The 25,885-nt window shown below is 37.7% G+C and overlaps 3 protein-coding genes across 4 annotated transcripts in view; all 3 read right to left on the bottom strand.

The window, feature by feature from the left end:
• Window positions 1-418: 418 nt before the first annotated feature.
• LOC106137930 (uncharacterized) overlaps window positions 419-25,885 on the bottom strand; it is an 87,303-nt gene continuing 61,836 nt past the window's right edge. Inside the window, exons 4-5 of the mRNA XM_060948377.1 lie at window positions 3,688-3,784; window positions 419-3,456 (exon numbers count right to left, since the gene is read on the bottom strand). Of these exons, the coding sequence (XP_060804360.1) occupies window positions 787-3,456; window positions 3,688-3,784 (2,767 nt within the window). The 3' untranslated portion in view covers window positions 419-786. The remainder of the gene's footprint in view (window positions 3,457-3,687; window positions 3,785-25,885) is intronic.
• On the bottom strand, window positions 4,569-11,652 carry LOC106137947 (interferon regulatory factor 2-binding protein 1). Its single transcript, XM_013338900.2, has 4 exons — window positions 10,758-11,652; window positions 8,088-8,321; window positions 7,254-7,495; window positions 4,569-7,039 (listed from the first exon to the last, which is right to left on the bottom strand). Exons 1-4 carry the CDS (start codon window positions 11,425-11,427, stop codon window positions 6,914-6,916), a joined length of 1,272 nt encoding a protein of 423 aa, XP_013194354.1. The 5' UTR covers window positions 11,428-11,652; the 3' UTR covers window positions 4,569-6,913.
• Window positions 11,506-12,432, bottom strand: LOC132902591 (uncharacterized). Of its 2 annotated transcripts, none has more exons than XM_060948379.1 (2): window positions 12,337-12,432; window positions 11,506-11,889 (listed from the first exon to the last, which is right to left on the bottom strand). In XM_060948379.1, the coding sequence occupies exons 1-2, from the start codon at window positions 12,415-12,417 to the stop codon at window positions 11,506-11,508; spliced, it is 465 nt and encodes a 154-aa protein (XP_060804362.1). In that variant the 5' UTR covers window positions 12,418-12,432. The 2 variants fall into 2 exon arrangements, with proteins under 2 accessions (XP_060804362.1, XP_060804363.1); XM_060948380.1 differs by having other exon boundaries at window positions 11,506-11,811.

Genomic DNA, 25,885 nt, shown 5'->3' with positions numbered 1-25,885 from the left:
AGATTTGACTATTTTTTTTACAACGGAATGTTTGGCAATAAAATTTATATTTTTTTTTTTACATGGCGTTTTATTACAAATTATTTTACAAAACAATTATTAGAGTTATGTATGTATAGGTATGCGCTTATTATGTTGCACACGTTGATTTAAGTTTTGGTACAATATTTTTATGACCATATAAAAACGACGTTCGAAGTAAGTACGACGAGTCACATATTTAAAAACATTACTTGAAGGTACAAGTTTATAATTGAACGGAGTAATAAGTTCTACTTTTTTGTTTATACTCCCATAGACATTGGTTAGGTACATCATAAAATAAAAACTAATTTATGTATTTTAATTTTACAGGTGACAAGTGGAAACAATTACTTTTGCACGCACGAAATCGCTAGGTTGCAATAAAACACACATGTCAACTTAAAATTATTATTATTTCAGTCACATAAAAAAATAAACGCTAATTTTAAAACATTATCTTACAATTACATTATATTCAACTATTTACACTATATTCAACTTTAAATAAAATATCACGAATTATATTGCGTTAACCTATTTGTACTAGCGGTGAGTAACAAGGCAACACGCATTTGATTCGAAACAAGTTTCTTAACTTTAAACATGCAACATGCAATTCAAGGCACATTAGGAATGATTCAAATCTAAATTTAACAATGAAGAACTTAATGAGAAACGAAAGAACAAATTAAACAATCAATTTTTAAGTAATCCTATTTACTTAACACCAGAGCAATTGATTTGCATAATATTAAAGGAGCATCAACTAAGTCGTCTGATACTCATTTCTCCATCACTATCACGTTTGTTTAATTTTTTTCTCATAGCTTGCCCTATACTGACTTCACCTTCACTTCTTAAAGGCAAAATACTTGCAGTTTGCAAACCAGAACTACAATGACTAAGAACAGATGAGGAACTGGAGTCAGAAATTGACGAAACTTTGCATTTTCTTAATCGTCTTCTGAGCCTCAATTTGATCTCGCCTAAACTGCTGATATCTGATGATGAGTTGTCAGCGTCTACTGAACTAGAACTACTACTCACACTGTATTTTCTAAAAGTTTTGTTGGTTTTTGTTTTCGTTTTAGATGGGGTCTGATCATTTGATTCTTCCAAATTTGATAACACTTCACGAGAGTTTTGTGGCAGCCGCAAGCTGAACCTTGGCGAAGACAAGTTAATAGATATACCAAGATCTTCGTCAACATTTTCAATCTCCAATCTAAGAACTTCTTCATTTGTTACACATGTCATAGGGCTGGTGTGGCGATCTACGGGTCCTGCCAAGGTAAAAGGTGAGGTTGTTCTAGTTTTGGTCCTTGTAGGCGACGTCATCACGCTTTTGACGTGCGCAGGAGAAGTTTGGGTATTTTTCTGAAACGAAACCACGTTGTTTTGAGTATCTTCTAATTCTTTAGACGTTGATGCTTTTGTTATATTTTTCTCTAATAAATCCCCGTATTCGTCAATTATAAGCTTTTTAATCAAATCTTTTTCCAATTTCAGAATTTGGTCGACTTCTCCCTTTGAGTCTATAGAGGGCCACAAGTCGTTATGTATAGGTTCTATATGCGATTTTTCGTTTCTAGGAGAGGTTTGGGTTTCTTTCAAAGCGATTTTTTGAAAGGCAGTACTCTGAGTTCCAGAATCTTGTGTATCTACAGAGTGGACAAATTCAAAGATATCAACTTTATGTTTAAACGACAGATTAGACTTCTTGATGTATGTTCTATTGTGTGCTGTTGATTTAGATTTTATTTTGTTATCGTCATTACCACGGATAACTTTTAAAATTTTGCCATCTCCATCATTATCTTTGTTTTCGGAATCTGAAGATTCGCGTATGGAAAGAATACCATCAGAAGAATTCTGCACTGCAGAATTTTTCGAGTTATCAGATTTTTCATCTTCGAAATCATCAGCATAACTATCAGCATCTTTAGAGCTATTGCTTGTCTTAGGTAATTGTAAATCTGTTTTATTATATTCTTTCAAGTTCTTGGATAAAGTTTTAGACACAGACCTTTCTATATCAATAACCTCTTGTAGTAAATTTTCATCTGATGTTGTAAGGATCTTAGTATGTCCATTATATTTATTATTTTTCGGAATATTTTCGTATAACGAGTTTTCACGGCTACTTAGAATTTTGTCTAATAAAGGGGTCAATGGTATTTCATTTTTGTCAGGTACATCAGCTAATTCCCTTTCAATATCACTCACTTTTACACCACCTAATGTTAATTGTGAATAAGGGATATATTCGAGTTTGTTATTTAAAACGTGATTCCTTGGTGATTTGCTGGGATTATCTTCCTGTTTTGAAGAAACTTTATTTTTAATTGGCGTTTTATTTTTTCTTGAACTAGATGTTTGCCCATAGACAGCATTTAATTTCTTCTTCCAAAGTTCTAAATTAGATTGGGTTTTTTTATCAGATGGTTTATGACTAGTTGTCATTCTCGTTTTTTCAGCACGATCCTTTCGCTTGTAGCTCTTTGGCGAAGACTTCAAAGTTGTTTTAACAGGTTTACAAATTATATTTTTGCTAATGGAACTAACGTTGGTAGAACTACTATCACCTGTGGACAGCCTAGATACCTTTCTTGTCTTGCCTTGAGTAAATTTACAACCAGAAACGTGTCGATTTTGCCGCTCGTGTGAAGTTAATGGTTTATTATCTACCATAGGCTTATGTTCAATAGAAATAAATGCTATTTTGCTATTAGCTGTTAACGAGTGATCATCTTCTTTAGTTTCGGGTAAAATATCTAAATGCAAAACTTTTTGCTCCGTTAGTTCACTGCGAATATTTATACTAGGCATTTTTTGTATGCTTAATTTATTTTTAGTAGCATCTTCTTTGGGTTCTATATACTCAAAAGAATATTCACTATAATTGACTGCAGCAATACTATTATTTATCTTAACATTATTCAGTCGGTTTTCTTTAGGTTTGTCTTGATTCTTTTCTGTTATTTGCATAATTTTAGTTCGTGACATTTCTAGTTTTTTATTGTTAGATGGTTTTTTAATAGTTGGTATAGAATCAACTTGCACACATGCATTAACAAATGATTTACATATCGAAGTCTTTGTCGCGTTAGGTTTTTCGTTACGTTTAAACGCAGGTGAATACTGCGAATTATCAATAATTGTATTCCCGTGAAATTTAGCATTGACGACTTCCTCAATGTGGACTTTCTCATTAAATTCTTCATCTAATGGTGTAGGCAGCGTTTTAATTTGCACCCCTCGTTCGTGGTGCTTTGTCAGTTCTCCAGAGATCAACTTGAGATCTTCTGCAGTCGATTGCAGCATTTCGTGGAGCTTTCTAAGAATGATTTCATCCTCTGGTCGGAGAGTTGGCTCCGGGTTCCAAATATCTTCTATGATGTTATCCATTTCAACTTTATTGCTGCTCTCAACCTGTAATACCAAAGATTGAAAACATAAAATTTCTTGTCCAACCTAAGTTTAGAAAAACTGATATTTTATTAATACTATTGAGTATTTTCGTAAGAACTTGTCAAATACTGTATTTTAACAATAAAAGCCTTAAAGAGAAAACTGGAAATGCAATCAAGAAAACCCTATAATAAAGAATATAAGCACCAATTTGGAATGTTAACTAGAATCTCATAAGGCTAACGGACATACCAAATATCGATCGACTGGATAGCGGGGCTCGTCGAACCTCATCTGTTGGTCAGGCACAGAGGCTCCGGCATCCTCTCCGCTGACACGTTGTTCCTTTCTGTGGACAACAAAACATATTTAATGAAAAAATATACTTTTGGCGAAGGTGGGTCAGAAAAAGGGTAAATTATAATAATTCAAATTCATATTATTCAAATTTTTTTAATACATTATTTATTTATTATTATTCATATCATATATTATTCATATCATTACATATTTTGGGATATTTCATGTCACTTAATAATTGTCATATCTTTCTTTGTCTTTGTCGTGAAAATCCGGGACGGGACGCTATTGCATACATATAATCACACCTCTCCTTGTTCTTTATCAACCAAATTTATTTTTGGTTGGTGTTTTTATTTTTAATTTATTAACCTCCCGTTAGTAAGGAACTCGCAACAGGATTAAAGAGATACTCCACATCATCAACTAACTTGTCTTCGGGCACCTTCCTCTTGAACACGATCGACCATGGCTGACATGGAAGTCTTTGAATAGACAACGTGACAAGTTGGCCGTTGCAAAGAAAACATGTTTGGGTGGGGTTCAGTATAGGATTTGACGTAGTGGCTCCTCCCCTTAGGCACCTACCGTAGTCTGTAGTGCCCGGAATATCTTACCATCTGCACACTGAAGGATGAATGCCTTTGATAATGGTTTTCTTTGATAATCACCAATGGTTGACTAGTAGATAATGCTGATCATTGATAGTCTTGTTCGTTTATTTTATGATATCTGATACTTCTATAACATAATAATATTAACGCATATAACTTTATTTGGTAATTGGGTTAAGTAAACGTAGGTACAAGGGGTTATAAAATAAAAGTACAATATTACAAAATCACATCAATTGTATTTCACCAACATGTACATTAACGTCTTAAACGAAGCATTTCAATGCTGCTTACAAGTACAAGTCACAAATAATAAGTTCTTTTTTTGTATTGAGTAAATCGACTTGACTACAATGAAGGCTATGGGTAGAGGCGGAGTAAAACATGCAGTGTGTTGAATGTGTATCGGAAATAATAATGCGTAATTATCGATATAAATAAAAGTGGGCCAAAAGGAGAGCCTTGCGGAACCCACTGAATCTTAGTCACGCAATTGCGACAGTGTCTCGCCTTCGATGCTGACTCCCGCCTTCAAACGAAATGATCGAGAGCCGAACACTACAGCAATGGCAGACGAACGGAACACATTCAACACACACGCAGCACAAAAGTAAAATGCACACTTTGTGCTTACAATAGTACAATTGTTGACTTCGACCCTCGAAGCGGCGTTGCGTCGCCGAGATAATACTAAAAATCAATTTCGAATCTATCAGTAACGTCAGTTCACATAAGACAATAAAAAAATCTGTTAAAAGTATTATCACAACGATACAAATTACATCAATCCTGCATGTCGCAGGTAAAATAATAAATATATATTTTGTATATATAAAATCAATGGGACAACAGCACCCATGAGTTGAATAAATTCCATTACTATCGTTAAAGGTATTGTTAATCTTAGAAATGTTTAGTTAACTGTTACACGGATTACATCAATAGTATGAGCAAAATTAAAAATGAAATTTAAAAGGTATGTAAACTAGCTAACGCCGGCAGACCTCACTAATACTGGATGAAGATCTAATCAAAAGTTGGCTGTTCCACGCTATCTAAATATTTACAAGTAGACAAAGTATATACAACGTACGTATATGTACACAAATATGTAAAATAAATATTGGACATGTCAATTTAATTGAATGTACTAATATGCACTGTTTAAAGACATACCGTCTCAACTTACAGATAAAGAGCGTAACAAAGAAAAGTCCAATTATGTTAATGTTATGCCACAACAAACAAGAGCATATGCACGAAGCGAAAGACTACCACGACTACCTTCCACTGAGCCTAATTATACGGTTCCTGGCGAGGAACCCACGAACTGAAGCGAAAAGGAAGCCAGTACAACGCAAAGGTCTCCTGATAGCTTTCCAAATTGACGCGCACTACAATCTGTTTACATTATGACATTTATTAGGACAATTATATAATGATAATTACTTCACTTTATACAAATATAGCAGCGAGTTTTAAGAGTTCCTATAATGGCCGCGTTTCGCGGTTCTGACAATTTGACATTTCATAAAATGACTAGTTGCGCCCCCCTGCGATTTCGCTAATACTGCAGCCTACCGGCGCCGGCGCCCGCGGTTCGCGCCGCTCTGAGTTTGCGCGAGCGTCGCGAAACGCGGGCGACTCCACTCTTCGGAGCTAACGCATAACTTATCCTTACAAAATAATCAACTCAAATACAGACTCTGCAGAGCCGAGTCCGAAATAGAATTTTGAAAGATTCCCAATAAAAAAAGAAAGAATATCAACATTTGAAGAGATAATAGCACAAACGTGCCGAACGACATCATCGAATGCAAGACAATAACGGAACTCGAGCCACTCTGAACAAATCGCTTCATAATAAAGTAACACTATTTCGCATGCGTTGTATGTCATAAATACAAATATACATCGAGCTAAAGTCTGTACAAGTACGGGGAGCACTGCGCTTCCGATATTCGAACTATGTTTTACAATCAGTACGTTCCACTACAATATTATATCATGTCATGATCATATAATACTCGTATAGTATACAAGAATCACATAAATAAATGCCAAGTTCACTATGGTTCGGGACCTAAAGGTAACTAAGAAAATGGCATCCGAAGAAATTCCGCTTATAGAGCAGCGTAACATCCTCGAAAAGTATCTATAAAACCGGACGTCAGTCCAAACAGACGAGCCGTGCACGATGCATGAACGTCCAGATAAAAATAATCGAAATACTTCCAAAAAAGGATATGTACTCCATTCAGAAAGTCGAATCAAAAAGTCCGTACAAAATCGGTCCACGAGGGATCCGACACTCTAAACAGGTCTCATCCTTGCGACACTCCCTGGCGTCTTCAGAACATTCGACAGCCCTAGGCGCCTAAACTTAAGTTGACTATTTACAAAGTTATATACAAGTGATCGGTACGAGTTGGCAGACCAGGTACGGCCGCCCGCCGCGGAGACCAAGCCCAGGGGCCCGCGGCCTTCGTGCGCACCGCGCTCTCTGTGGCATTCGCTCACAACGAGAGGGACAAGAGGTAGAGTCGAGCTGGCGGCCCGCTTCCCTAGGTTTCCCGCTCCTTCTTCGGCTTGAACTCCTCCCCGAGGATCGTTGCGATCTCACCCTGCATGAACGCCCATGGCACCGTTGAGTTAGCCAGTGGACATTTATCCCCGCTTGGACAGTATACCTGTCGAAAAAGTAGAATTTCGTTTAGCTGACACGTCTTGTGTAGTCATACAAATTTAATTGTTTGAAATGTTCAACCAAATAAGCAGATATAGCCGAAATAATACGGAGTTTTATAATAATATTTTACACTGGATAATTAAATCAATGCGTGACAATTCAAAAAGCAATACCGACCGACCGATGAGCAAAACATAACAGAACATGTAACTAACCTCTGATCCTTGCTGTCTCTTGATTGAATCCCGGGAGCATGGGAAGCAGAATTTGTGGTGCGGTTGACTCGGGCACTGGACGAAGTGTGTGTCTTCCAGTCGCTCCTGGCAAAGCGTGCACTTCAGCAGCGGCGCTGGAGCCGGCGCTGTTGCGTCAGTGCCCTCGACGGCCTCCGAAGAAGACACCGACGTAGTGGACGACACGTGCCGGGAGCCCGACGACCGCCGCCCGCCATTAGACCCTGCCGAACCAACGCGACTGTTAGCTACCGTCTGCTTAAGACAGGACGACAATAACTATTTCCAAAAAGGACCAAGGGATGCTTACGTTTCGGAAAAAGGATTTAGAGAGAAGTTAACTGATCCTAGGAGGTGAGAGCGATTTTTGATATCGCGTGCAGACTGTAGCTGTTAGGTTTGGGTGCAAGCGGTCGTCGGGCGCCACGCCGTGGACATTCGTCATGATATGATAACAGCGCAGCGATAGGACGCCCGCCCAATGAGACCCGCCGATCGTTGATAAATTCAACACAAATCGGTTAAGTTTGATGATAATACAGAAAGATTCCGATAATTTTAATGAAATAGCATAAATTTGTACATTCAGATGCATTTGATAAATTTGAAAATATTGTTGATTGCATTAGCGACAATACTCTTAATCTCACAAAATTTGGAAGATTTGGATAAAAATCTGTTCTCCTTATTGACAGTTCAATTAATTCACATTTAGTATGGAATAAAATAAAACCGTAGTAACATCAATCAATGAATGACAAAACTTTCAATAAACACAAGTTGGAATTAATCACTGAATATTGACATAGTATTTACCTGAGGAATTGGGCGAGTGTTGACTTGAGCGACTGGCTGATCGCTGTTGCGGCGGTTGGGGTGGGGATCCTCCTGCCGACCGAGGTGATCCTGGAGGAATAGTATCGGCGACCGACATGAGCGCCGCCATAGGTGATGGTCCAGCCCCAGCCCCGGTGACCGGGGGAGAGCCGGCTGCGCGGCCTAGTGGCGATCCGGCTGATCCATTACTTAGAGGTGTACTGCTTCCGTAAGCTGAGGAACATGATGATCAACGACATGAGTAAATAATTAATTCCCCAGTATCTTAAATGTCTAAAAGACAGAACTGATAAGGCAATGCGTGTATGAAATTTTCAAAAAAATTACGGATCAGTCTACACAATGATTAAATAAAAGATGTAGACGATATAACATACATTACTTAACAAGAGAAAAGATTGCATCTGCAGATAGAAATTACTTCCTCTTTGAAACCGAAATGGCATTTACATCCGGCGCATCACAGATTGAGATTGCGTAGACAAAAGTAAAATTTAATTAACAGTGGCCAACATAAGAATAGTTTCTGACAGGCACCGATATCGTCACAATATCTATCGCACATCGGAGATGAACGGCGTCGTTCAATTTGTCTGAATAACCTCACATTCAATGTTAGATGACACATCGTTTGCAGACCGACCGATAGTAAACACGGGCTCGAACACGCATCTAATGTCATATAAATAGAGTGTGTGTTAGTTACGTAGCGATGTGTCACTGTCGGTCAGAACGGCATTGCAGAGTTCTCATTTCGGGTCAATCCGAGCGGTGGATGGGTAGGTAAGTACAAGAACTGGTTTCGACGCAGAGATATATTTTTAGGTCAGATCGCTTCTCCAGATTGCGAATAATGCATTTGATTGTGCGATGAAAACGTCGCCAAATTGCTCTCTTGTGTAGATCTATTAATCAATTGTAAACAGTTAGTGAAATCAATTACTCAAAAAATCTTATCGTAATTATTTACTGCAAAATAGAAACTTGTAATATGACTTTTGAATCTACAGTAATACACTCGTAAACACTGAATAACCAGAAATACGTAAATTAATAAAGTTCACACATGATACGAGTGAAATTAGGGGCACAATTGGTATTTTTAAACAGTGACGACGCCTGCGTATTAACAATGAATTCCTAGTCACGCATCGAATAAATAGAGCGTAAACATTGTTTAGAGGGAAATTGAGGGTAGTAGTAACCGCCCGGCCCATATGGCTATGATGACGTCACGCACGGTGACCTTTTTGGCCGGCAGCTCAACTCCCTACACACGCCAACGGAATGTGGTCGGGCTGCTCTGCCAAGCGTAGGCCGGCGCTTTATTTTTTCACCCGCCGGCCTACCTACATACGTACGCGAGCGAAAATGTCGTCACGCGGCGTTGCCACACCGCTGCGTCGTGCATTGAGTGCTGGTGCCGCGTTTACAATACGTGGGTGTTGGTTGGTACGTAGCGAGCGTGTGTGCGAGAGGCCGCGGGCTCGCTTTCGAGAACGCTCAACCGGTCGAACCGGTTCTGTATTTATGGACCGCGTTAATGCACCTACCTAGATATTAATCCCGTGGCGGACGCTTGCGCAAACCACGATCATCCTTCGGGGCACGTTTACGCTCGCTAACTAAAACCAATTTGCGTGACTTCTAGGAATGCCTAACTAGTTAAATTTTACCCACATTTGATTGTTGCTGATGAATTTTAAACTTTGTCTCATCTAAACATACCTTGACCCTGAATTGAACTGATATGTTCAAAAATAAACATCATGAATGAAGGAAGATTTCATGTAAAAGATGTGAAAATCTTTATCTCGACTTTGTCTTTTTTGTAGCGGTGATACAGTTTAAAATTCTGCAAATGAGACATACATTTATCGATTGTGAATTTAATATTATAATTATAATTCAAGAATGCTCTCAAATAATTTGAATTTAAGCTGTATAAAGCCCTCCAATTTCTTGCCTGGGTCAAAGTTTAATCAGAATCTAGTGTTTACCACAGTACCGTTACAGGTATTTTTGGATAAAATTTTCATCTCTTCCTAGTTTCAAGAAAAAATTTTTTCTTGTAGGTATTTTTTCAGTACATCTGCATGATCATCGTTTCGTCTCTTTTTTCTTTTTAATATCTATTCGCACAGGGTATTGGAATTTTTAAATTAATTTTGTCTTGTCCGTAATTTTTACTTATTTCCTCATTGTATTCAAGGTTGCCAACTATACGAAATTATGGCAATTATTTTCTCTCAATCAAAATAAGTTATTTCGGGGGAACAGAAATTTAAAACGAGTCGGTTTTCAACTCCATAACGCCAATTAATATATGAATTCATTTAAACTCTGACGCAGCAGATTTCTCTAAGATCTATTTATTATCTTGCTGCCCTCCCTTTTTCTTAATTTGCAAAAACGTAATTTTCTTTGAGCGTGTGCATAGCGCGATATCTGTAATTGAGAGTTAAGATCAAAGCGGTCTATATTTGCAGTTTTGTTTTGAAAATACATAAAAGGGATAATAATGAGAAATTTGTGAAAATTATAATCAAAATTTTGAGGAAGTAATCTCTATATACGAGAAATTTTAAAATCTTATGTAATTTTTAAATATTTGTAATTAATTTATGTGACGTAGTTAGTAATACTCACCACTGGATTTGAAGGAAGACGCGTCAAAAGATGGTGTGCGGAGTGGATGTTTTTCTTGCTTGAAAACCCGATCTGGAGCAAAAGGAGCCGCCAGGGAGACAGCTGGGAGTGAGTCCCCGCGAGTGAGAGGTGGCCGGGGATGTTCTTCCAGCAACCTTTTCGCGGGCTCATGGTGGTTCTGGTGGTCATCGTCATCCAAGGGTCGTTTCAGCGTCAATCCTGGAGCGATCCTTGCTCCACTGTGAGCAGATAAGTGATGAGCGGGCAAATGTGTCAGCCGCCTGGTTTCATGTTCTTCACGACGACTTCCGTACTCTGCTAAAAGACCGGCGTTTGCTGTTGGCCGAGCATGATGTAAAGTGAAACCAGTTGCAGGCGCATGATGAGCCGGAGGTGCAGGTTGTCCTCTAGGTGTCGGTTCAGCTCCGTTTTGGTGAGCTTCCAGTGGTGCCCTATGTGCAGTCTTAGCATGTGTCGGCCCTCTTCCTTCTTGGAAGCCGTGGGCTCTTTTCAGTTGTCTGGCTGTATCGAGGACGACTTCGATCCGGTCCGCTCCCTCATAATTAACACAACCACGACAGACTGCCTCTGAAAATTCATGCAACATTGCCCACGGCATGCGGGGCAAGTCGCAGAGGTAGCAATGCTGCCGTTTCTGCATCACCGACATCTCGCCGCCGGACGAAGTTCGGAGCGCGAGAGATCGGCTGTCTTCGTTTCTCTTGAAAATTGTCACAGATTTTTCCAACTATTGAAATAGAACACTATCACCATGGTATACACTAGAGCACAAAGTAGATACACATCCGATTTCAACAGTACTGGTGGACAGAGATACGTGTGATCTTCGACGTGTCAGGCACTCGCTCTGGTAGCGGTTCGACGAGAGACTGAGCTCGGCAATGTCGGGCTCGCAGGCGGGGGGTCGCGGCGGACGGCGGCGGCCATTATCGAGCGGTGACGTCAGCGCGCGCACGACGACGCGGCGAGCCGTTAGCCGCGACGCGCGGGTGCGCCGCCGCCACGCTGCTGGCTGCGCCGCTTCGTCCGCGCTCTGCACCCATCCACAGACACATTCTATCCATATTACGGTCGCCACGATATGATTTACACCGCATAAGCCTGCCAGATGCTATGTGATTCGAGTAAAAATAAAGATAGCGTTATCTTGGTACAGATGCATTAAATACTAACTAGGTACTACATAAAAGGGTAAATTTATAAGCGCACATTATAGGTGATGAAAATGTGAATGAAACTAGTTATAAATAAACGTGTTTTGCGTTAAAAAAATCTTTGTAGGTATAATTTAAACCCCGAAACATAAAATAAAGCTGATAATAAATACTTGCTCGAAGGCGAAGGCGATTATACAATATGACTCACGACACGAACAAAGTCGGTGTTGGGCCAGGCCCTCGCTTTTGCTATGCGAGTAATACCTACTAAACGAAAGTAAACAACTTCTGTAACAGAACGACATTTAATGTGGAACACGTATTGGCTACGTGTTTGATGCTTTTAATTTGAATCTATTCCCGCTTGGTTTCCTTTCGGCTGCATTTTAAATTATTATTACCATTACCGAGCGAGCGACACGAAACGGATCCGGTTGGAAGACGGGTGACGGGAGCGGGGGGCCGACCGGTGTGGCGGCCATCTTGAGACGTGACGTCACGTGACGAGTCAGCCGAGCGTGCGGAGCGGCAACGGCGCATCGTTCGCCGCGTTGCCGTTCATTTGTTATGCTTTAATAATAATGAAGGCGCAAAGCAGCTCATCGCTTTTTGTACGCGGAGCTACCGAAGATCAAGAAAAAAAACAGTTATGTGGCCAGGTAAACGGGTGACGAACCGGTGCCGTGGCGTCGGATCCACTCGAACTGAGGAGCGAGATAAATTCACACGGAACGATAGGAGATAGGTACGCGCTTTATGACAATGATGATAAACAAAGAACTGAAAATTCTTAATTTGCATTTGAAATTCTCAATAACGTTAATACCTATTTAATACGCTTAAAAGACGTTAATAGGTGTCAAATTTCGTAAGCGCGCAAGTAAAATATATGAAACAAAAGAAGGTTTGAACGCAATTGCAAAAGTTAAACATAAACACAATAATTGAAATGTTTCCATACCTATATTCAGGAAGGTATAGGTAAATAGAAACATTTAACATTTTGAAAATCTAAGAAAACAAAAATTCTAAGCTATCTTATAATGTGATGTTAATGATTTTACAACTGCAATCAAAAGCAAAGTTACAAAAGTTACAGGACGGAACAAAGGGGGAATATTTTGATCTTTATTCGATTTCCCTCTACGCTTAACGAAGGGCCTTGACCATTAAAGCTAAAACAGGCTTTTTCAACGCAATTTCGCAATCAAGTAATCGAATTCACCTTAAAGCTTATCACGGACAAATTTCATTTACTGGAAGCGTTTTAAGTTTCCTGGTCATTACATTATAGGACATAGTGGATAGAACGCTTATCGGACTGAAAACTAAAATACTTAATTAAATTTGCTGATAATTATTGTTTTTCTGTTGAAATACTTGTTATCAGATAATGTTGAAATTAATAGAACTAAAGAAGTAGGAAGAACTAAAACGTTTAATGATAATATAATCAATGTTTTTAATAACCTCAAAACAGACGTGATTAAGAAGATTATGTTTGCAAATAAATTGAGTAAACATGCCAGCTCGTGTTATTTTTATGACGTTTGTACATACATACATATAGTCACGTCTATATCCCTTGCGGGGTAAACAGAGACAACAGTCTTCAACGTCAAAAGACTGATAGGCCACATACAGCTTTTTGGTTTGATGATAGAATTGAGATTCAAATCGTGACAGGTTGCTTCGTTGCTTGCCCATCGCCTATAAGAAGAATCCCAAGTTTATAAGCCTTTCCCTTAGTCACCTTTACGACATCCATGGGAAAAAGAAGGAGTGGTCCTATCCTTCTTCTTTATTGGTGCCAGGAACCACACGGCAAATGCAATTTTTATGACGTGTCGCTTGTATTTTACAAACCTTGGGAATTTCCAAATGTAGCTCTGAATGTTTAGCCATAATGTTTCAAATGTTCTGCAAACACATATCATTAAATTCAGTTAGTTTTTTTTTTTTAAGCATACGTAGTACCAGGTACCAATCTCCTTTACGTTCATTAGAACTTTTAGTATAAGTAGGAGTACATAGATCCATGACATCCCATGGTTATTATGACCAGGTTCAAGAAACTTTTGTGATGCAGCCATTTTTGTGATTGCTTATATTTCTTTTAAATGTTAAGAAAACCTTACATAGGTTTTCTTAAAATACGCTATGATAATTCACCTTTATGCCAGACAAAATAATCAAAATGTGACATCATGAAAATTTTAAATTAATAATTTAAAAAAGTGAATTATTAAAAGAAGAAACCCCACTTAAAATTTTCAAAATATCACACTATCTATGACAATTTAAACACGAAATCTCAGAAACATATCTAAACATGTCATAAATGTTGTTACATGATTGTGAGCACATATTGCAATACGCTTGCGCAAACCCCTCCTCCAATAGCTATTAGATACGTGATGAGCATTCTCCGTTGACTCCCTCCACGGCCACCCGACAAAACTGTATAAATTCTCGTATTTAGTATTCAATGGACATTTATAGGAGAATTTGCATTTTAATCGACCGGGAAGCGAGAAAGTTACTTCGTGATGTCTCTGGGGACTGCGCACTGACTGATCTGACGCTTGGCTATGATATTCATTTATTCATTCATACATATGTAAATACAATATATCGTGTGATTATCTTCTCAAATGAACCTATAAACATTTTAGAATCTGGTATAAGTAGTTAAAGATATTGAGGTTGTCTTTAGCTGTTTTAAGATTATCTTCATCATCGTAATGCGAATCAATTGTTTACAAACACAGACCTGAATCTTAACGTGTTTATACCTCATGATTGACTTTTTCTATCTGCACAAGAAGAATACTAAGTTTTTTTTCAACCGGACCAGCATGGAAGCTTTTGTTTTCTGTTATTAATTACACCTGATGGGATAAAAAAGTAAATGGTAGATAATTCAAAAACAACTTAAATAAATATCACTTGTACTGTCAATTTCCAATGTCCAATTCAGATCTAAGTGGAATCAATTCAAAGAATCTCCCAGCTATTGTGAACATAGATTGACTAACGTCAACTACGTTGAAAAATGTAGTTACATCATAGCAGCCACAGATAATAACGAAGACAATGACAAGACTGATGCTGCGACGGACCGTGACTCCGAGGGGAACGCGGGTCGTGACGTCACGCATTGATCCGACCCGCTGCTTCTCCGGTTACATGATGTAACACCATGTCAAAATCCTTTGTGCCCTCATTAAATTTTACAATCACATCGATAACTTTCTTTATTTTATCTCAATATTATAACTCATGTTCATCAAGTTGTTTAGGGTGATTAACAGTACTGTATACGTTAACAGCAGTCTCAACAGAAGACCGTCGCTGGTTATTTACAGCCACCATATTGTTGAGGTGGTACCCTTTGGGAACACCCTATTCCATATAAGAAACATTGGTTCACCAATCAATTGGTTTCTTTATTATACGTTAAATCCTTGAATCTAAAAGATCCTGGTCTTTGTATAGCCGATGGACAAATAACAATAGATCAATACGAGTAACCAAATCGACCTTTAAACCCGGAGTAGATGTTATGAATATGCCGTCTTACGTAACATTTGTTTGCACAATGGATTTACTCACTTAGAACGTGTTTCGCGTCTTAAATTATATGACTCTTATCATGAATGTTTTTCGTGTCGCGACGACCTAGTGGAAATTGCTACTGACCTACTGTACACAATAAAATTTGTATTTTTTCCGCGAACTTCGCACCTCTTGCTTTATCAAGTTGAATTACCGTATCTCTTTCATGAAGCTTCTATTTATCATCTCTTGTTTTTTTTTGTATCTTCTTTATGGCCATTACTAGCCGTTGAGGAGCGATACGTGTCTAGAACGTAAATAAACATTGACACGTGTTATCTGTGGCGGTCGGTAGCCGAGTCACGCATGCGCACAGTAGTACAGCTCATCGATTCGAATCTGGAGCTTCTAGCCCACCCGTATTATGTGTGATAGGACCGTATCCCCATTCTTTGTATGGACTGGAAAAATCTAGAAATGTATAGATATTGCAAAGTGTGTTATGGTTCATCTTTTATATCGAGTTTACAGAATATTTGCATTTTGGTACGTTTCCTTGTTTGGAGACAAAATTGCGAAAAATATAATCGCCATTTTCTGTCCCAAAAGTTGATTTTTCTATAACAGAATGGCGATGCATAAAAATTATATTGAATGTTGTTCTTCTTTACCACTGTACATTTTATAAGCTCGTAGTACGTTACAGAAAGCAATAACGAGAAAAGGCAATGAAACTAATGAAACCGTAACCTTAGGACACCTTCCACAAAAATGAATAAAATTTAGCCCAAGATAACTCTGATTTTAAACTTTTGCGTCGCATTATACGAGTATATACTATTTATAAATACAACAACCCAAGTCTTTAAGATAACGAATCAGTCGATATAAACTGAGCTTATTATTATATGAACTAGGGCAATTGAATTCATCTATTCCCATCTAAACCAAACTTCGAGGCGTTGTTTATTAAATAGGTAGTCTTATTTTTCTACTCTTAAAATTATTTACTAAAACAAACAAACAGTGCGAATCAAACCATCTCAACAATTAATTAAATAAAAATGATATTATTTAATTTATTTATTTATTAAAACTTCATTGCACAAAACACAAATGTAGCACAATTGGCGAGCTTAATGATATTGATACAGGAATTGATAAAAAACAAGACATTTTTATAAATATAAAAATAAATATTTCAAACAGATAGAAAAACGCTAAGTACCTACCAATTTAATTCTAAACAAAATATTAATAAAAAAAAAGGATCAAAATTTAAAACTACGAATGTTGTATAGTTGATATTGATATTAAACAGATTCAAGACCTATGTTAACGTCCCGGAGTCGTTTACCTTTGGGGTGACGTGTACCACGGCGGAGTTATTGAACGAGTGGTGTCAGCGGTGGGACGCATGCGCGACACCATCGATTTGAAGCTGGTGGACTTGGCGGTCGATGAGATGGGAGGGACCATGGTTGTGTCAGTGTCTGTTGGTATGTGCAGACATAGGTTTAGCCAATCATCAGTACTTAAGAATGTAAGATAGTATCTATGAAATATTAAAGACATTTTTGAATTATTAATGAACAGGCACTCAAACGAGTAGAGAACAGAGAACAAGTGAAGAGATTTATTAAGATAGATAGAGATAATATTAATTTCCTAAGTATTTCATAGTCATAATAGGAACAATGTTATATCATTAAAGTTAATTTAATCTATCAATTATTTGCAAATAACTATTGAGGTCAAATTATAGAAATAGTGAACGATCAAATGCTACCAGCCTGTTGCATGACGCATGAGGCAACTGGAATCATTTTAACTAATTTGGCAAACGTTATCTCTATAAAATCATGTAGGTAAAATTAATTAGACGGGAAACATACCGAGTAGAAATTAGCAATCAAAATTTTAACCAATTTGACAAACTTTATCTATAAAACGATCATGTATGTACTATTTAATGAAATCATTCCATTAAATGAAGTTTATATGGACGGAAAACACATGCAGAATTTCGCAATCGTTGGCAGCGGGGTAACTGATCCCCGTGATATTGATCGCTAGGCAATGCAACGTCGCACATCGGTTATTACATAACACGTCTGGCTTCGTGCAGCTAATTAACAGGTTTCGATAATGTTTCATTATATCCAATCTTTACAGCACATATCAAGAATGTTTTAGATAAGCTCTGGCTTGCTAACATACTAGCTTGCAAGAAACGATTTAACTCCGAGAAAAAGCGATCATTTTGTGTAGGTACTGTTAATAATGTTACTTAATAACATTTCGATAGATGCAGATTTGCTTGCGAATAAAAACAAGTTTATTTTTATTTAATTTGATGTCACTTTTAATATCCGCATCAAGGCTTGCGAATAATATAAAGAGGTGACACTATTAAAATGTATGTATCTGCATTTATTATAACAAGGTAGTAGATCAATAGCAACTGCAATGGAAAACAAGAACTTGAAAGGGGAATTGTTTTAAGATTTATTTCATCAAAGGGATGACAAGAAATCCAAATGCTTTTGGAGGTTTGGAGCTTTCACAAGCTTACTTACCAACAGTAATTACATTTTTCATAATTAAATATACCAGAAAAACTAAATCAGACAAAAAATTATTGGAATTGAAAACTAAATTATATTGAAATAAAAGCTTTCCATTACGGTATACCTATTACTCTTTTCATTCCACCACCACCATTTCAATTACTTTAATGATAGACCTTAATGCATGATAGAAGCGTCTGCGAACGATCAAATGCACCGGACGAGAGCATCCATAAAGCAAGACCTGCAATGGCCGATACTGCAAACGCATTGCCCCATAAAAACAGAAAGGTACTTGATATATCGGGCCATAAAAGCGCTGCTGTGTGGCTAGACTAGTTAAGTGGTCGCTTGCAGGCTGCAGGGCCACTAAATATTTGAAAATAGTTCTTTCTACTTTCGGTTATGTAAGGTTCAGAATATAAAAAGATTTCAGACAATTTTTGTAATACAAGTAAAAAATACTTGCGTCGTCGATTGCCAGTGATAGATTTAGGTATATGATAGGTAATAATAAATCTAGAAGAAGTAATGCAAAAGGTTCAGTCAAGAATTCAAAAAATCCTAAACGAAAAAGCTCTCACTAATTACCAAGGGAAGAATAAATGTGAACGAAGCGAAAGATGTTTATAGGTATCGCAGCAAGTGGAAAGGTGGAAAAATTGGTAAAATGTGCCAAATTCCATTTGGGAAACGATCAATAACTGCTATCGGCCACTCATGCTTATCGTGACGTCCATGTTTTATAGGCACACCGTGACGATGATATTCGTCGCGGTGGTGGTGAATGCGGTGATGTAGTGTACTAACCCTTGTATTGTTTAATACTTAATCTGCTTTTTTAAATATTCTGTGGCTCTGGAATTGTTTTCGTCTCTCCTTTCCTTCACGCTCTATTTAAATTTTAGATAAATACGATTTGTCAGAATTTGTATAGATAGGACAAATTTCATTCCGAATTCTCATGAGCACGTAAAGGCTACTACAAAATAAGCCCGTCCGTGACTGGGCGAGGGCGAAGCCCCAGTTAGGGTAGAAATCAGGCCAAGGATGCCACAGCCACCGGCCGTGGAGGCTGGAGGCCGCATTCATCTTGTGTACATATAATTATAAAAGATTTATTTTCATGGTCGTGTCATAAAAAAAGACAAAAATATATAAGCGACAACTAAAGATTGCTTGTGGTGGGACCATATATTTACTGTAACGCATCATTACAAGAATTTAGTTCTAGGACAAGTTATTTTATTGATATCAAATATAAAATAGAGATAAGTCAATAGAAAAACTGACTGCCTCCTCAAATCTCTCAAACTCAAATCGAAAACATATCAAACTTGTCCAAAGATATTACAAACTATGATGAGTATGCAAATGCCATATTTTGTCAGGGAGTTGGTTAGGGTTTATTACCAACAATTTTATTTGTACAGCTAACATACGAGTCACAGAAAATACTAGGATACTAGCAAACGAGTTAAAATCATTGTAGAAATGCATTAATGTCCAAAGCAGTTACAACTGATTACGTCCGTAGATTACACAGTGCCTACACTGGCAACTTGATTGTACAAAAATCGTTGCACTTACCTATAGGACAATTACGTCCTATATACTTATTGGTTTTTAAAAAGTGTCAAATTGACCACTTTAGAAAGCCTAGTTTTTCACTTGGTTACACTTGGATTCCTGTAAATTCCCATTTACAACCCACTTAAAACGAGATCATCAATATACACGCCAACGAATAATTCCACACATTTTGATTTAAGAATCATCTTCCTAACGATTCGTCGGTCGTATTCGCAAAGTGCAACTAGACATATGCATATCATGTCTTACCCCATACGAAAAAGCCAATAGTCACAATGCTCAAGGACACGGTTAGCTTGACATAGTCAGAGGTTAGTTTTATTTGATATTATATTGGGTTGCTAATCCATCGCCAATCCTATTGACTATAAAAAGAAGCCCAAGTTATTAGTACTCTCCCTTATTTAGTTTTACCAATTGACATTTGAAGAGAAGGCGCTGGCGCCTTCTTCGCTAGCAGACATGGTTGTATCTTGATGATGATTTAACCAGGACCGAAAAGATGGTTAATTATGTCACCTGTATTTCTGTGATTATTTACTCTTTAGTATTTTTCTGATTCCAAGAATTTTTGATCTAAACAAGTATTAATTACAAAATTAAGGATCATTGAGTTAATATCCCAAAACACAAGTCACGAACTTTCCTACCAACCCGCGTGATTTGTCTCATTATTTATTTATCGTTCACCCTTCCCCACATCTGCCTATCACAGCCCCCGTCGGCCATCTGTCGGAGGCTGGGCGCATCCTTGGCCCGGTTGCCTACTTCCGTCGCACCCTACCTGTTGAATTTGATCTATTTCGTCTACACGTGTAGGGCCGTGAGACCAGAGCTTCGGTGAGGTCACACGCTGTTGAGCAGGTGGAAATTTAGATTTTGGTGGTGATGATGTCAAAAAGAATTTTTCTGCCACGTAAAACGTCAATTTAGAAAATAATACGTACACCTGTATTATTTTCTAAATTTATATTACAACACGAAAGATTAAAGGAAAAATATGTGTTCTGATGACGACGACAAAAATGAATAAGTCAGATACTTTTGATGTGAACAAATTGTTAGGTAAATAGCAATAAAATTAGAATACTTTAATCACGAGATTAGATCTGATGATTGGATTTATTTCTATATCCTTTTCATTACCCTAAGCCTAAGCAATCTTTGACCCGGATGTGGTCGATAGTATCAATCAATATTTACTATTTCCTAATTAAATGACTGACAAACGACACGTTAGTACGGCCGAAATAAACTGTCAGCGTAGTAATATCATTTGCTATTTCTTAGAGGCGAGGAGGAAGGTCACTTAGAGAAAGTTTCTCAAAATTAACACTGAAAGACTGTTGACTCTGTCTAAATCTTAAAAGATAAAGGTTTAAATATATGTATGTATTTTGCAGTAAAAGGGCCGTAGTTCTGGGCGCAGGCGGGGTCCGGGAACCGGGCCAAGGATCCTGCAACCCGGGTATTGATCCCGGATCCGGTGAAAACAATTGCATAAGTTTACAACCGTCTGCTACATGATAACATGGCCTTACAGACTGCTTGTCTACCCTGCGATAAAGAAGGCACTCTCGTAGATGCAAAACTTGTATTGTGTGTGTATAAAAAAAGGCCCAGCAATGAGATACAAGCCAAAATAGGAATAAAAAAAATTGTGATCTATCAAAGAAAAGCTGTTATAAATAGTAGTGCACTTTGATTTAATCCTACAATTAAGTGTTCTGTTATATGGTTGATACATCTGTATTTTGTACACAATGGAAATTTCACAAATAACTTTTGATGGCCATTAAAACAGGTGAAAGATACATTATCGAGGCAGGTTTCCTGTGGTTAAAATGCTTTATGCCCTAGCCACTGAATAAAACAAATTAAAACAATAACCGATCTCTCGCCAACTAACTTATGCACGTGTTTTCACCGGTTGCATTATTGCCAACCAATAGATTTTGTCCCCAAATTTAGGGATTGCGTTAGCACAAGGTACTTACTATTTAGGGGCTAGAATTTTTGGAGACATATTTTGAAGAAAGGCAGTGTTGCTAATCCGGCAGAATCCACAAATAGGGACTTTCAAAGCGGGTAGTCTGTAGAATTCTATTGGGATTGGTTTAACAAAAAAGTTATTTGGATTTTTCGGAAAGTAGGAGACAGAAAGTTCGCCCACTTTCCAAAATATCACTACATATACTTCTCGGGCTTTATCCACATTCATCAGTCTTTATGAATCCTCATCATGGGCGGATTAAGTATGCATACGTAAAATCAGTCTTTATCGTTTACTAGGTAAACAGAGCCAACATTCTCGCAAAGATTGAAAGGCCACGTTCAGCTGTGTGGCTTTTAGTATAATTTAAGATAAGGGTTGGCAACACCGACCGGGTGCGGGATCAATAGCCGGGTTACGGGATCCTTGGCCTGGATCCCGGACGGCGACCGCTCCAGACCTGCGCTACACACGGCCTCTGCACTCAAGTGCAATACTCGTAGGTTTTGCTTTGTTTAAAAGAATACGAGGCCTTCGGATTATTGGAATCAGAATGAGTGTTTCGTGAACCCAGGTAGAATAAACGTTTTAAACAAAATGAATGATGCTCATCGGCACTGGTTCAAATCCTACCAATCACTCTTTTCTGAGTTATGTATTATGTACAGTAGAATCCCGATTATCCGAACATCCGATTATCCGGACTCGCGTCACGGCTCTAGTACCGCGGAACTATACACGTAAAAAAGCGCGACAAGTAAAAACGCGCCGAATGTTTACTCCCGCTCTCATCTCAAAGAAGAGACTGAAATTGAGGATGAATGTCATAACTTAAGTGCTAATTGATAGGTACTCTAACGATGAGGGAAATCATCGCGAGAAAACCTGCACTTTCAGGTAACTGAATGTTAAACCATGATCCAATATGTGTTAGGTTGCGGAGGTCACATTGGAGTTGCTTCGTGCTGACTCAAACATCACTCGCAGACGTGAATATTTAAAAGAGTTGCGAAGATGTTACCGCCAGACGAAGGATAATAAATAAAGAATGATAGTAATTAGGTCACAATAAATGCATGAAGCCACAAACTCCTAGTCTGGTGATATCTCTGGCTCACACAGCCGGTTACGTTGCGGTTTGCCTGCTAGCACGGGGGAAACCTTATACTATCGCGTTATTCATAAGTAACAGGAAAATTCACATCTTCTGCGCAATACTTTAAAAATGGATATTTAAGTGCAACTATGCCATTTTACAATGTATTTGAATGATCAATATTAACTATGAATACTAGAGGCTGTGCTTAAACTTTTTAAACAGATTCATTAAACTATCTTGAGAGTTTGAAAGCCGACTAAATCTATATTTTATTCAAAAGTATCAGCTGTGGTTGTCCTTTTCTAGAAGAGTCCTTTTGTGAATCTAAGTGGTGGATTGTGGCGGCAGAGTTAATATCCCGTGGAATCTTTATGTTTTAATATTTATTTCCGATTCAATGTGAATATTTCATGCTTTAATCGCCCGTAAACGTGGTAAAGAGGTGGGTGCAATTAAAAATTCTTACATCCAAAATAGATTTTAAATAAATACACGAGGTTCTTCAAGAAACGCATAATTTCTTTTGGAGTCGGCCGGTACCTCACCCGTGATATTTAGCGTGTAACAATAAATTTCTGATTTAAAAAAAAAGTGTTGAACCAATAGATAAACAATATCCTTGTCTACGTATTTGTCAAACCGTGGCATGATAATGCCGTTCTTCATCAAAATAAAAGTTAAACGTGTAAAGATATACAATCACATGGTTCTATGGAAACTAAATCTCGCGATAAAGATTAACGCGATAACGTACCGCCAAATAGTCTCATCCGACGAACCTCGTGACTTGAAGGCGCGGGCTGACTCAATGGATATGCATTCTCAAGTTTCCGATAGCAATACCGAGAATAAGTCGACGATAGCGAGGTGTGAAAAACATAACGTTATTGGAGACATATTGGCTGTACAGGCCTCAGAATTCGATTTTAATGCAGCTATTAGTTATGTTGTGTTGTCTTTGCAGACAATTCTGTTATATTTTGAACTTTATAGTCAAAAAGATCACTATGAGATCATAATCATGGACATTTAATGCGATAAAAATTTTCAGTCATATCTTACTAAGCAGAAGTCTTCGTCAGAACTATATGAAGCGATTTCAGCGAAATTCTGTCAGTGCTTTTACCTCTGCTTTGGTAGATTATTTATTTGTTCGACATTCTCTCCGATCTACTCATTTTCCTTCATCAGAAAGCTCGAAGCCAACCTGCAGAATCTCCTTGTCACTGAAGGTCACTAATGATACTAAGTTCTGACCATTTCATGGTCACCGTTTTGCGATTTACATAACAACACACCAATATATGTATTTCCCGCAGCTGTGGCGTAAACACTGATAAGTGATAACGTGCGTCCACTCCGCAAATAGACGCATCCTCTTGGAAACGGAAAGTGTGTTTGTTGAACAATTTAGTTTACGTTTGGTACGTGTGAATCTATTGGGCTACAAGGACACTATGTCTTATTTTATAAACTAAAAGGAAAGGGAAAATAATAACAAATATATGTATTCCAGTTAGGATTAAGCCAATGTACATTTCCTTATGGAAAAGATGGCAAATGCCATTTCAAATAGCGACTCCAGAAATCCAAGGTATTCAAGCAGCTTCTCCTTCAAAATGTACGCGGTACAATTCAGACAAATTACCTAAATGCCAAAATTTATATAGACATTTTAAATAGTTTTGGAGTTTGCAGGACAAGATTTAGCTAAGAGATTTCCATCGGGGGAGAGCGCTTCACAGTATCTAATTTCATTATATTCCTATTTATATACTGTTTAACTTTATTATAAAAATAGAATTGAAGCGTTAGTCCAGTTTTTTAATGCACATTGGGCATGAGCGGGTATTTGTTTGGCTGTGAGCATATAAAATTCTAAGATGAAGTCATTATCCGTGTGGTTCCCGGCACCGACACAAAAAAGAATAGGACCACTCCATCTTTTTCCCATGGATGTCGTAAAAGGCGACTAAGGGATAGGCTTACAAACTTGGGATTCTTTTTTAGGCGTTGGGTTAGCAACCTGTCACTATTTGAATCTCAATTCTATCATTAAGCCAAATAGCTGAACGTGGCCATTCAGCCTTTTTAAGACTGTTGGCTCTGTCTACCTCGCAAGGGATATAGACGTGACCATATGTATGTATGTATGTATGAAGTCATTATTATTCTTGTGAATTCCTACTTTAGTTACAGTAGACGACCAGATTTTCAAAGTTTCATTATTCAACTGAAGTCTTTCGTCTAATTTCTTTCCACTGCCACGTTGGCACACTGGCATAGGAAGACAATGAATTTGTTTCGATACAAGAACCATTAACCATTTCTAATTTATCTTCATAATTTTACCCATTTTTAGGGTTAAAAAGCACTATTACAACTTACCGATATGAGAGCTCTGAATGGATATTTCTCTTTTTGTGTCTATATTTGCAAGAAAAATATGTTAAAGATTTATTTTTTCGTACTTTTTTGTCAATTAATTTTTGCTGAGGAGCTCTTCTCGGATTTTCGCAAATAAGACTGTTCTAGTCGGTACCAAATCTCGAAATCTCAAATTAATTATTAAGTTATTAAGCCTTGTGATATTTGCCTCTGTCTGTAAGTATGTAGTAGCCAGAGCACCGTACAAACTCATGGTCAGGAAACGGCAATGTTTGGACAAATGTTTGCGATGTGTGCAAAGCATACTCACCAAGCGTTATCGCGGCTGAAACTCAAATAAATTGAACAAACAAGTCACGAACTTTGAAACTTACACGATCTAAGCGACTGTCTTTTTAGTGAATGTCCATTATCTAGTTGTAACGGCCATTAGTTGTAAGTTTCATAAAAGAAATAATGTATTGAAAATTCGATAAGATTCATGACGACAACAATTGGCGTAAAGCTCAGGACAGGACGCTAACTTATGCTTTACTTTGTAAAAAATATTTACCACAAGACAGAAAACTTAACCTATGTTACTGTAATATCTAGGCTCTGATTTGCTGAATTTCGTGGTAGTACGTCCTGTCTGGACCAAATTGAGAACTAAATACATGTAAACTAGCCAATATTGAAGGTCATGTAATGTGTGATGCCTATTGGGAATCTATTTTAGTAGACAGGATGACCTTATTTATTCACATTGA

This window comes from Amyelois transitella, chromosome 15 (genome assembly GCF_032362555.1).
Source record: "Amyelois transitella isolate CPQ chromosome 15, ilAmyTran1.1, whole genome shotgun sequence".
In the NCBI taxonomy this organism is placed as follows: Eukaryota; Metazoa; Arthropoda; class Insecta; order Lepidoptera; family Pyralidae; genus Amyelois; species Amyelois transitella.
Note: the sequence above shows the minus strand (reverse complement) of the source record. Positions and strands in the feature narration are given on the sequence as shown.

Coding starts and splice junctions, on each gene's coding strand:
- LOC106137947 (XM_013338900.2), bottom strand. CDS start 11,427: ATGTCGGTGATGCAGAAACGGCAGCATTGCTACCTCTGCGACTTGCCC. Junction 8,322..10,757: donor GTCTTCCTTCAAATCCAGTG/GTGAGTATTACT, acceptor CATGTTCCTCAG/CTTACGGAAGCAGTACACCT. Junction 7,040..7,253: donor AGAGACAGCAAGGATCAGAG/GTTAGTTACATG, acceptor CTTTTTCGACAG/GTATACTGTCCAAGCGGGGA.
- LOC132902591 (XM_060948379.1), bottom strand. CDS start 12,417: ATGGCCGCCACACCGGTCGGCCCCCCGCTCCCGTCACCCGTCTTCCAA. Junction 11,890..12,336: donor GTGTCGCTCGCTCGGTAATG/GTAATAATAATT, acceptor CGAATCACATAG/CATCTGGCAGGCTTATGCGG.